Raw genomic sequence first — 13,158 nt, 5'->3', positions numbered from 1 at the left:
GCGTAACATCTGTGCGTACGCGGTCGTGATTGTTGTGAAGATGGCGGAGGGGGAGACAGAGAAGGAATATGACACACGGAAAGCCATCGAGCAGCTCCGAGAGCGCTTCCAGGGCCTGAGCGCGGCCCTGGAGGAGAGCCCGCAGTCGCCGCCGGAAGCCTCGCTGCATTTCTGCCAGGACTTCTGCCAGGTTAGCCCGCTCTCCCGCCTGCTCATCCCCGGGCAGCCCTGCAGCCCCTCTGGCTTCCTGGCCGAGGATGCGCGTCTACGCTCGCTACAACAATGTAGCTAAGCGGCTAGCTGCTCCTAGCTAGCGTCTCGAGATGAGTGGGGAGGAAAAAAAACTCCTCCGTGGTTTTCCGTCGCGCTCTCTGCGATGTTTACCCGCGACATGTGCTTGTGTGTGAAGTCTGACTGTCCGTGGGGCGACGAGTCCCACAAATGTACGCGCACCGTGCACGTATTACTCGTATTTTCCAGGCCAGGCAGCTAGCAGCGGATGAATGTTGCTAGCTGGTATGCAGGGTCCCCCCCTGTCCTGTGCAGTGGTCATGCTGTGCAAAAAAAAAAAAAAAACCGGATAGCAACGTTAGCGAGATTTTGCTGTGCGATTGCATTGATGTGCACAGAATAAAAGGAGTGATTCACTGTGGGAAACATGACTCCGGCGTTATTCCACCGCAGCTCCGGGTTGAGTTTGGTGTGAAAATGGGTTAGTTTGGTGAAGCTCATTGTAGCGAGAGATCAATGATTCCTCCAAGGTGCTAGCTCAGGCCTTTTGCACTAATTAATCCGGCTAACCACACGAGGAGAGGCGGATGTGATCGTTATTAGTGTTATTATTACAGTTTTATAACCAGCCCCACGGAGCAAAGATGCGATATTGATGCTAAAAGCGAGCGAGCAGTGTGCAGCTGCCTGCGACAGTGATTTCAAAGGGAGAGTGTGGCAGTGGTCACTGACTCCATTACGCATCCTCCTTCATTAATTTGCCCCGACCACGTCCATATCACGCGAGGTCTCCATTTACCTGCGATGCAGCGCAGATCTTTTTATTGTTCTGTTATTATTGTCGTGGCTTCGTTTTCTGTTCCACATGAGCGAACACTGGGGAGGTGGAGGGGAGGGGGGCTGGAAAGTTATCGGAGGGAAAAGAAGAGAGCAGCGGCAGGAAGAGTGGAAGTTTTCTGCAGTTCGGTCAGGATTAGAGATTTGTGAGGGAAGAGAGCAGGGATCCAGGGTGAAATGGATGTGGAGGGATTTTTCACTGATGCAGTTTGGGGCCTAAAAAAGGCTTTTTTTTGCAGGAAGACACAAAACTTTGATGCCTTTGTTGTTTTATATGCGGTGCTACTTATACAATTAGGATGTAATAACATTGTGCATGTATATTTATCCAATGACTACTACAACAAAGCATTTTGTCTTCATCCAAAAGCTGTCGTGTTTTACCTACACCAGGGAGATTTCATCATGACCCCCCCCTCTTTGTTTGTTTGTTTGTTTGTTAGCAAGCTTTCACCAAAACAACTGAACTGATTTGTTTGGAGGGATGTGGCCTGTGTGAGGAAGGAACCCAGTAAAGCTTGATTTACTTAGTTGTTGTACACGCTGTGTAGCTTATATAATAAGGAGGTCATAACTTCTTCTGGTAGTTTTTGGAGACTCGTTGGATTTCTGTGTAGGTTTAGTCTTTGTTGAGTGATGGGGGGGGGGCACAAAAAGTTGATGCATGTTATTTTACATGCTGTGTATCTTATATAATTTGGAGGTAATTATATAGCTTATGACGATTTAGCATTCTGTCTTCATGTACAAGCTGTGTCTTTTTACCTCCGCCCAGGGGGGTGCGTTATCCTCCCTGTTGGATTTCCATGAAACTTGATAGGAGAACATGCTGTTTAATTAATATAATCAGGATGTAGTAACATAATATGTATTTATCAAAATTAGTAGTTTATGAAGCCTTATTGGATTTCTGCCAGGAGTTTAGGTATTTCTCTTTGTTGAGTGATTAAAAACTTTGTGTGCAACTTTAATAGTTAGGATGTAATAACATGGCACTGCTGCTCATCCTCTGGCAGCCTGCAGTCCTGGCTTCCTGGCTGAGGATGCTCTGTGTTCACTGCAACAATGCAGCCAAGCAGGATGTCATAAAGTAGAAAAGTCATCAACACTTACATTTGTATTACAGTATTTGGTATTTTACCTCCATGTAAATGCTGTGGCACCCCTGTCAATTTGTTTGTTGGTTTGTTTGTTCTTTTGTCTGTAAGCAAGAGATCCTCAGAAACAACTGAACTGATGTCAATGAAATTTGATGGAAAGATGCGGCGTGAGTCAGGAAAGACATTTTTATCAAACTTAGATATGACTCTATGACATTTTCACATCAAAGTTAGTTGTGGCTTTTTGAAATTAAAGATAAATACAGATCCAGTAGTTACATTCATCCTAGATTGCCGTTAAGCGTTTCTCCTCAATTGTAATGCAGAGGCGTTACATCTTTTGTTCTTTCTCACCTTTGAGAAACTTTGATTCTAGTCCTGTCAGCAGCCACAAGTGTGAAGCCTGCAATTTTCTGTTATTGTAAGAGATGAAATTACGAAGCATAATTTGTATATATGCAATTACAGCTGTTTCCTTTAGCTCAGTGACCAATGGAAAGAGCAGTTAAGTCTCATTGAAAAACTAAATTAAATAACAGTTCATAAACAGTCATTTATTATGATAAATCTACATATCTACACATCTATACATTTTTTAGGTTAATTGATTCATTTAGTCTTCACAGTTAAAAATAGTCACAATTGCACAGTCTAAGGCAACATCTGGAAATTGGTTGTTTTAGTCATCACAGAAGAGCAGATAGAGATTCATTTAAACACGATATAAAACTGAGAAAAGGCTCATTTTGATAAAAGGTTTTAAAAACCCAAAGTTTTTGCTGTTTTATTGTGCAGAATCAGTCTTTCTCATCTTTCTATCTAAATGCTCTTCCAGGTCCTGGTGGAACATGCCGGCCGATGGAAGACTGATGAAGATCCACTGCCTTTGCTGGAGGTCTACACTGTGGCCATCCTCAGCTTCGCTAAGGCGGCCTCCTGTCTCTCCTCCGAATGTGAAAACGTGCCACTCCTACTTGAAAAGTTAGCACTGTGAGTGGAAATGTTTAAACAATAAATTATTGTTGGATTCTTTAAACAACATCCCTCCCATGAACATTTCTGTAACATGTGTTATACATCATTCACATAAACATCTTAAAAGTTGTAGTTTGAGTGTTTAATGAGAGCAGGGTTTGGTACGATGGTGTAACATCAGACATAACATTGTTTGCTTTGCAGTTCCGCGGCTGTAGTTGTGTCTTCGAGCAGAGCCGCCCCTCAGATAGACTGTAATCTGTTTAAATCCTTAATTTTATGGAGACATTATTTGACAGAAAGAATAAAACAAAACACGCCCTAATCCCAAAGGAAATTCCGATATGAAAAGTTTTTTAAATACTCTGCAAACAGTCTAAAAGAACTACTCAGCTATTTGCTCAGATGAAGGCCAAGACCTTGAGGCTGTTCTGCAGAATGGAAATGTAGGCGACCTCATGGGGAGCTTTGACATATTTGGGCTGAGCTGCGGAGTAAAGTTTGAGAATGAAGGCAAAGCACACACACAGAGTGTAGATAGACAGACAGCCAGTAATTTAAACGGTGTAACTTCATTAGTTATCGATTATAAATGCTGATTTTGGTTTTTTTTGTTGATTATTCATATTGTCGTTCTTCATTACTAACAGGATTTCTAACTGTAATAGCTATTTAATATTGAACTCATACCAACACTGAGAGATCTAATTTAACATATGTGTATCACTCCCGCTGTTGATGATTTCTAACCCCCCATTTCTCCTGTTCATCATCCTCTTTTATATTGACTCTACAGTGCAGCATCTATTTTTGCATGGTTCCCCTAACTTCGTGAAGTGTGTATCCTTGACCCATATGTGGCTTTAACAAACGACCGTGTTGGATTCACAGGAGCTGTGCGGAGCTGCTGCTCTTACTGCCCCACCATGTCCCTGGTGCCTTATGGGAGGAGTTTCAGTCCTCCATGAAGGTCAGTATCCCGGCCGCTGTAAGCACACTTCTCTGAGGCTTATCTTTCCAGTGATAAGCAAAGAAATGTTGTTTAGTAATTAGCGTGGATATGGTTTGTCTCAGTGTTGAGGTAATAAAAACACATTGGTTGAAATATAGGGGTCTGTATGTCCTCTTTACTGTATAAGAATGACTTGCAACTTATTTGATGCAAATTCACTTCAGTAAACCTGCTGTAAAAATGATTTCCGACTCATGAATGCTGTGATATTTTAAGTAATTGTCACTGACACCTTAGTAATTCTGTAACTACATATCTATTTGTCTCATGCTGCAGTTGGCACACAGCCTTTTGCAAGAAAGTGGGAGCACACAGCTTCGCCTGCTCGCAGTTCTGGCACAGCAGGATGGCGTCTGGTCCAACACCACGCTTAGCGGCATCCTATCCAATCAAAACCCTCAAACAGAGCAAGGTTAGTTCTCACTTCCTAAGATGCATATGGGCCTTGAAGATGCACCAAACTAATTTTTCGTGTTGTAATTTAATGAAATTTAAATAGTTTAGTGTGTCTTGCCTCTTTCGTTTCTCAGATCTTGTTTCTGTCTTCTCCACTATCTGTCCCTTAGTTCACGAGTATCTTGAGTTGGAAGGTCCCACGCTGCTGAACATGCGAATAAAGCACCTAATCAAAGTGGACAGCATTGATAAGGCTGCTGTCCTTGCAAAGATGTGCTCAGAGTATCCGGGATATGAAGGAAAAGGGAACTTCAAACAAACCTACTTGCTTTGTGTCTGCATGACAAAGAATCAGGAGCAGCTAATGGAAGAGGTGAAGAAACGACACAGCAACTCAGAGACATCAAGTTTAACATTTGAACAACTGATCGATGCGTGATCCTAAATTTCAAAAAGTCATTTGTTTGATATAATTGTTTTAAATTAACCAATTAATTCAAACAAATATTCTGTTTCACTAAAAACGGACGATTATTTGCCAAATCTCACAACCAACACTCACTGATCACTCAGTACTCTCAGATGGTTATTAATAAGATGTCCCAACAGTATTGTGAAATGTTTTTCTTCTCTCTTTCTCTCATAGATTGCATCAATAGACTGTAAAGATGCTCTTGAAATGATCTGCAACTTGGAGTCAGAGGGAGACGAGAAAGGAGCTCTCTGCTTATGTTCTGCTTTTCTCAAGCGACAGCTCCTTCAAGGAGAAGTTTACTGTGCCTGGTAAGTGTTGGTCACACATTTGTTATTAGAACACTTGGTAATACAGTCGTCCTGGCACACATTTGTTTTTCCAAATCAAAGCGATCTCTGTGATAAATATGTGCAGAAAGATCTCCTCCTGCTCTCTGTAAATTTGAATATATCTCAGTGTCTAATATTTGTGTGAAGATTGGCCCAGAGTGAATCTCTGAATTAGTGAGGATATAAATGACTTGCTGTCTCAAACACTTGACTTTTTTGTATCAGCAACTGTCTGGTTAAAACAGAAGAGTGCTCTTTTAGATTTGTGGTGATCTGTAACCTGGACACATTAACTTTTTCATCTGAAATAGAGCTACAACAGTCATTTAGGCTATTTAGGAAGACAATAGAAGGTTCCAGGTTGTAAGATGATGAGAAGATATTATAGTTAATTTAATATTTTGTGGTTTTGGGTTATTCTTCCTACAAAGAAGATATAAGGAATTGGGATTTAATTGTGATGGAATATTTCATTGCATATTTTAATATTTTATAGACCAAATCACTAATCACAAAATCATTTTTGATAAAGTTTCTAAAGGTTTTTATGTTTGTGATGTTTTCCAGGGAACTCACACTGTTCTGGAGTAAGCTTCTCATGCGTTCAGAGTCATCTGCTGAGACTTTTCTCGGGCAAGGCAAAGAGATGGCTCTTCTTTGCAGAAGTGTCTGTCACATTCTGTTTCTCATCAAAGTCATCCAAAATGAGGTAAGAAAATAGTCTCCACATTTGTAGATTTAAAGGTACAGTGTGTAGAATTTAGTGACATCTAGTGTTGAAAGTGCTTGTTGCAGCTGAATACCCCTCACCTCACCCTCTCCTTCCAAACATGAAAAAGAACCTGTGGTAGCTTCAGTTGTCATAAAAAACTCAAAAGTTGTAGAGTTTGTCCAGTCTGGACTACTGTAAAAAACATGGCTGCCTCTGTAGAGAGGGTACCCTCGATGTAAATATTTAAGTATTTAAATATAAAGGGCCTTTTCTGAGGTAAAGAACAGTTACAGCTACAATTCATACAATTTAGATGAAACAAACCAGTGGAAACATCATGAGGATTATTCAACATTAAATTTCTACCAATAGTTCCCTTTCACCTAAATCTCACACACTGGAACTTCAAGTAAGACAGAGACGTCACTACTCTCAGCGACATAGTCGGCTGCTTCTTTTAACATGCCCGTAAAATCTTACTTGTTGCATTCATGTTACATTCTTTTTCCTATAGGTTGGAGAGGTGGGGCTTCCAGTGTGTGTGGAAATGTGCATTCAAGCTCTGAAAATGACCTCCAGTGACCATAAGGACAGCAAGTCTACCATCTGCAAGACTATTTCTTGCATCTTGCCAACCGATCTAGAGGTTAAGCGTGCATGCCAGCTGACAGAGTTCCTCCTCCAGCCTACCGTCGACTCTTATTATGCTGTGGAGTCACTGTACAACGAACCCGACCAAAAGCCAGAAGAGGATGGGAGTCTACGCGTACCCAACTCTTTACGCTGCGAGTTACTGCTGGCCTTGAAGACACAGTGGCCTTTTGATCCAGAGTTCTTGGACTGGAAAACACTGAAACGCAACTGCTTGGCACTGATGGGAGAGGAGGCAGCTATTGTGTCATCTATTGACACACTTAATGACACAGACGAACAAGAAGTGGAAAGTGCACTTGGCAAGCTCCCTGAATACAGAGACCTGGAGGATTTCCTGTTAACCACTACAAATGAACTCAATGAAATCACAGATGAAAGAGAGAAAAACCGAGAGGCTAAAAAACTTCGGGAGCAGGGTTTTGTGTCGGCTCGCTTCAGAAACTGGCGAGCCTACATGCAGTATTGTGTTTTGTGTGATAAGGAGTTCCTGGGTCACAGAATTGTTCGCCACGCTCAGAAGCATTTCAAAGATGGAGTGTACCTGTGTCCGATTTGTGCTGACAGTTTTGAAAGTAGGGAGGTTCTAGAGCCACATGTAGCATCGCATGTAAAGCAGTCTTGTAAAGAGAGACTCGCTGCAATGAAAGCCGCAAGAAAGGTAACCAAAACACCTCAGTCCCCTAAAAGTCCAGCAAAAAACTCAAAGGTTGCCGCCAAGACAAGCATGAGTCCTGTTAAAATTGACTCTCATGTTGGGGACCAATTGGCATCTCCTGTTAAGTTAGAACAAACTACATCTGACACGCAGATAAGTCAAGACTGTTTCTGTCCCGTCAAAAACTGTTCCAAGGCTTTCAAGTTTTTCCGTAACCTCATGGCTCACGTAAGATCTCACAAGGATGACGAGGAGGCCATGAGATTTTTAGAGATACAAAAACAGAAAGTGGTGTGCCAGTACTGCAGACGCCAGTTTGTTAATGTCAGACATCTTAATGATCATTTGCAGATGCACTGTGGCAGCAAACCATACATCTGCATACAGTTGGATTGTAAGGCCAACTTTAACTCCAACTCTGAGCTCCTCATGCATAGAAAAACTCACCCAGAATTTAAGGCTCAGTGCATGTTCCCTAACTGTGGCAAAGTTTTCAATGAGGCGTATTTGTTGTATGATCATGAGGCTCAGCATTATCTTACCTACACCTGCCAAACAGACAACTGTGGGAAAATATTTTACTCACAGTCTCAGTTCTTGTCGCACCAAGAGAATCATTGTACAAATGACACAATGAACAATATACCTGTCACAAATCAAAACACGCCTGTCACTCCAAACGTGCAATCGTCCCCACAGAGCACTCCGAGCAAAGAAGACGCATGTTCGGCTGTTGTTTGCCTTGAAAGGATTAGCGCAGAAGCTTACGTGAAGGAACCATCAAATGCAAACGCATCACCGTGCAGATCACCAGAGGTCAGTAATGATGCCACTCCTGTTAGAGTGAAACACTCCATCGAAAGTATGCTGAATCAGGTGGCGGATTATGAAATGAAAGAACCAGAGAAATGCTTCACTCCGCTGACAAAACCTCACACAGCACCAGCTGATGCAAAACTTCCACCGGAGGCTCCATGTGTACAACAAAAGGTGCCAGGCGAAGGTGAGATTCCTTCTGAATATCCTGTCCCCGCTGCAGCAAACCCTGTGGCATGTCAGCAGGGAGAGGGTCACAATAATAATGTACAAGGTAATGAATTACCAAAAGCGATACCACAGATCATTTCTCCGAGTCAAATCAAGACAGAAATTCCCAGCTCGCTGCAGGGATATCCTTCCAGCACTCCTGTTGTTACTGCCAGCAGTGAGGAGAACCTGCATTGCTGCCCATATAGTGAATGCACAAGGGCGTATAGTACCAACAAAAGTCTTTCTAGGCATGTGAAGAAGCAACACCCTCAAATATTTGAAGACTGGAAGTTGGCAAAGAAATATAACAAAGTGGCCAAAATCACAGCAAAAAAGATCCCAAGTGGACCAGCTTCACCAAACATGTCTCAGAACCTGGGAAACAGGCCGTCAAACCAGCCAGGAGTACTATGCAATAAACCCACGATGCAGCAAATGGATTACCCAGTGGGATGTTCAACGTCACCTGCCCAATGTTATCCTGGATCAATGGAGCCTGTGCCAATCACTCCAATGGTGAACCCCACACTGTACCCATCATGGGGGAGCTCAAACAATCCCAGTGGAATGATGCAGTCCGACATGTCCCAGTCATGGTCTTCACCTCCTGTGAATAACTGCTATCCAGACGGCTTTAACATGAATGACTACCCCGCCCGCAGCTATCCTCAGTGGCAGGCAGACCCTTATCAGACCACAGCATCAATTCCGTCTGATAGAGATCAGTCAATGGCAGCTAATATTGGTCCCACTATGTCACAGGCTCCTTCAGATTCCAGTTTGATGTCTCAGTATGTGTCTAGTTCTCTGATGCTTGATAACGGAGGGCAAATGCATAACGGAGGGAATCAGTATGGACTCATGCATCCTGAAGGTAGCGGAGACACTGTAGATATGAGGAAAACCAGTGCAAGTTTGACAGCACAGTTAGATAACGGAAATAGTATCTCAACAATTGACAGCCTCTCAGAAGGAAGTTACCACACTCCATATGCTCAGAGTGAAAACTCATGTCATGCTCAAAGTTCATCAGTCAGTATTCCCATGAAATGTCTCAGCCCAGAGGCCCAGGTTGCATTAAAACCCACACTTGACATTGTTAAAAAAGAGAATATATCAACCCCTGGTTATGATCAGATGGACAATTCTGGGGATGGCATGCTCAGTCCACAGAGTGTCATCAACACAGATTTCCCTTACGATGAGGACTGTCCTAGTGCTGAATGTGATGTCCTACCAGCAGACGAAAAGAGCAGCGACCCCGACACGCAGAAAGGAAAGCGCAGCAGGTTGAGCAAGCGAACCAAATGGCCTGCTATCATCAAGGATGGCAAAGTCATTTGCAGGAGATGCTTTAGGGAGTTCTCCAGCACCAAATCTCTTGGAGGTCACCTGTCGAAACGCTCGCAGTGCAGACCCGTAGATGAGATCGACCTGACGGCTGATCTGCCCACTTCATTTCTTGATTTCCTCAATGACCCGCATGTCCCTGACACTAATGGAGCAACATATAACAATGGGGATTTCTCACAGGAATCCTGTAGCTTGACAACTTTGACTTCACCTATAGTGTTGAAACAGGAGCCCCAAACTACAAATATAATGGAGTACTCCAACTCCTTCCCCCCTGAAAACCAGCAAGAGAAGGCTGCAGAGATGACTAATCCAGCCCTCGCTGTACCTTATCAAGAGGATCACCTGATGGAAATCTCACATGCCTTTCAAAGGTTGGATTTGATTGAGGCTGCTCAAGAGAAGATGCGGAATGCACTGTCCTCAGAGCAAAAAGTCAGCCATTGTGACAAAGCCGCTGACAGAGAAAAAAGTAAAATCCTGAGTAAAAGTGATGACAAGCCCCCTGAAAAGATGCCAAAACCTTTTAAATGTGACCAGGAAGATTGTGAGTGTTCCTTCATGACAAAGGAGGCGCTATTCAAACACTTGTGTAAAATGCACGATTACTCAAATGAAATGATAGAGGAACTTAAAAGAACACCATCCAAACTGTCTCCGTACCCTTGTCAGATTTGCCCCAAAACGTTCACCAGAACCACAGGGTTGAGAATTCACTATGAAAAAGTCCATCGATTGTCAAAGACAGAAATGCAGAAGCTGAAGATCAGTGCTCGAAACAGGCGTGTATTTAGAATTAACAAAGATGATGCCATAGGTAGCTGCGCAACCACTGATGCCAACACCAGCTCCACGTCACAGTCTGCACCCATAATACCTGCTATTAAACAGGAGCCGCTTGACATTGCAATTGCACCTCAAATAGACAGTGAAAACTATCCTGAAGTTCATCACATCACTTCACCAGGAGTTGCAGTAAAAGAGGGCGTCACACCTGATGTGTTAACGGTTACAAGACTGCCATCACCTCAGGACTATTTGAACGAGGGATCCTTCAGCGAGGTGGCACCAGTCCCTGAACATACCCCAGAGCAACTTAAAGTGGCCGCTGTAAACCAGAGTCCAGATGTGAAACATAAATCTAATTTAAAAGAGAAACTCAGTCCACTTGGCAAAGCAAAGGAGCAGCGAGGAAAATTTGATCCAGCATTGAGCAAAGTGAGAGAGCCAAAGTCCAGCTCTCCCACTGCATCTGCCTCTTCCTCCCCAGAGAAACCCAGCAGCTCCAAAAACACACCAACTAAGGACGAAGCCCAGAGGAAAGAGAAACTTCAGAAAAAGCTGAGCCTCAAAATGTGTGAGACAACAGACGCGTACAGTCCATATAGACCATATCGCTGTGTCCACGAAGGATGCACCGCTGCGTTCACCATTCAGCAAAATCTGATTCTCCATTACAGAGCCATGCATCAGGCATCGCTGCCCGTCACCAAACCAGAGACTGAGCCTGAAAAGACCAGTGTTGACAATGGCCAAGAGAGCAGTCCGAGCATAGGAAAAGACAATGAAGTCAGGTGTCAAGTGAAAAACTGCTCTAGGGTGTTCATGGGAATCACACGGTTAGTGCAGCATTACCTCTTACTTCACAAGTTCACCCGAGACAAAGCTACGGCCATGATGGCCAGCATGACCATAGCGACTTTTAACTGTGACCGGCCAGAGTGCGATCTGCCCTTCACCTCTGTGGAAAAGTACATCGAGCACATTAAGAATTACCACAAGGAAATCGCCATCTCTGAGAGCGGCTCAGTTGATCCAACTTTCAGGTGCGAATATGATGGATGCGATCGCATTTACACTACAAAATCAAACCTCCTCCGCCACCTGATCAAAAAGCATGAATATGTTTATGATCCCAAAACAAGTGACGGAAGAAGGACTAAATCATTAGGTCTTTTCCCAGAGGTTAATGGGAAAGAGAATGTAGAAAACAAATTCAAAATGAAGAAGAAAAACTCTAAAAAGAAAGAAGGGAAGTCCATTGAACATTGGACTAGTTTCGGTAAACCAACACTAAAATCACACGAGGAGGCATCAGCTATGTGCACCAAGAAGTCCGCGCTGCAGTACCCGTGCATGATCATAGGCTGTGATGCAGTTGAGCGGGCGGAGAGGAATATATTTAAGCATTACACCACTCATGGCCTCACAGAGAGATACATCGAAGACCAGAGGAGTCAGTTCATTTTCTGCAAAAAGTACTCACGCGCCAGATTCAAAGACGCAAATAAATCAGAGGGCGCATCAAGTTCGTCCTCTGAGGAGACGGAGCCAGAAGAGGCGGAAAAGCCCAGTGACGAGAAAACAGATGAGCTGGTGGACAGATCAAGCCAAGAAGACAGCAAGCTTTCCAACGACGATAGTGCAGAATCTCAAGCTTCCACTGGGACAGAAGGCGGAGCGAAAAGAGGCCGTCCCAGAAAACCTGCACGTCCAACACCAGCCTGTCCGGAGAGGATGCAGACCCTTAGGAATCGTTTGACTGTTAACAGTTCAAGAGAGAACTCAAATCCTGGTACCCCCACAGCCCAAGAACAACATGACGATGTGGTTATGTCAGGGTCTTTCAAGCCTTTAGGACTTGAGGACTCCTTCCTTAAGTTCTTGGAAACTTCAGAGTCAACCCACTCTTCCAAACGGAAATCAAGTGACAAACCTGGTGCCGAGCTGCCGTCCAAAAGACAGCAAACTCACAAACAGAGATCTGCAATGAAGAGTAGAATAACTGATGAATTTAGAGGCTGTGAAAATCTCGTAGACTTCAGAAATCCACTAAATCTAAAATCCGTAAACAATGTCAAGATAGTCATGGATAAAACATTTTCAGACGGTGCTGATCTTTTGCTAAAGCAGCTACAAGACATGAAGCCCATGGTCATGATTAAAAAGTGGCTTTACAGTGGATCATAGCCCGGTACTTTGTTCTCAACTCAATCTCACTCAGGATTTGAGAAGTTATGCTGCAGAATGATTTGTTAATGCACCAGATTTCCAGTTGTTCACACTCATGGTCACAGATTACAACGAGACGGCCTATTTTGTACTTAAAGAAAAAATGTCTTGGATGATTTTAAGTATGTATGTTAGATATAATAACCAGGTAATCTTTAGGGCATAGATTTTAGAAACTTGTTTGTATTTATGCTTAGTACTGAAGATGTTTTTTTTTCTTTTGCTAAATGGAGACTTTTAAAGAAAAACTATGTTTTTATATATCCCTATGGGATTTCAAGTTCTGTTTGTATTTATTTTATCCTTTTTCAACACTAGTAGACCTATCTGTAATATTTACATGTCTTCCACAAAGTGTTCAATAAAATGTTACTTTTTAAAATGTTAC

General features: G+C 43.0%; 1 protein-coding gene across 1 annotated transcript; it reads left to right on the top strand.

Moving 5' to 3' along the window:
* On the top strand, nucleotides 1-13,157 carry znf292a (zinc finger protein 292a). Its single transcript, XM_020085072.2, has 8 exons — nucleotides 1-190; nucleotides 3,004-3,158; nucleotides 4,035-4,113; nucleotides 4,432-4,567; nucleotides 4,722-4,924; nucleotides 5,198-5,334; nucleotides 5,923-6,064; nucleotides 6,582-13,157. Exons 1-8 carry the CDS (start codon nucleotides 41-43, stop codon nucleotides 12,726-12,728), a joined length of 7,149 nt encoding a protein of 2,382 aa, XP_019940631.2. The 5' UTR covers nucleotides 1-40; the 3' UTR covers nucleotides 12,729-13,157.
* Nucleotide 13,158: the final 1 nt, after the last annotated feature.

The sequence above is a fragment of the Paralichthys olivaceus genome, chromosome 12 (assembly GCF_024713975.1).
Source record: "Paralichthys olivaceus isolate ysfri-2021 chromosome 12, ASM2471397v2, whole genome shotgun sequence".
NCBI lineage: Eukaryota > Metazoa > Chordata > Actinopteri > Pleuronectiformes > Paralichthyidae > Paralichthys > Paralichthys olivaceus.
This window is presented reverse-complemented; position numbering and strand designations above follow the sequence as displayed.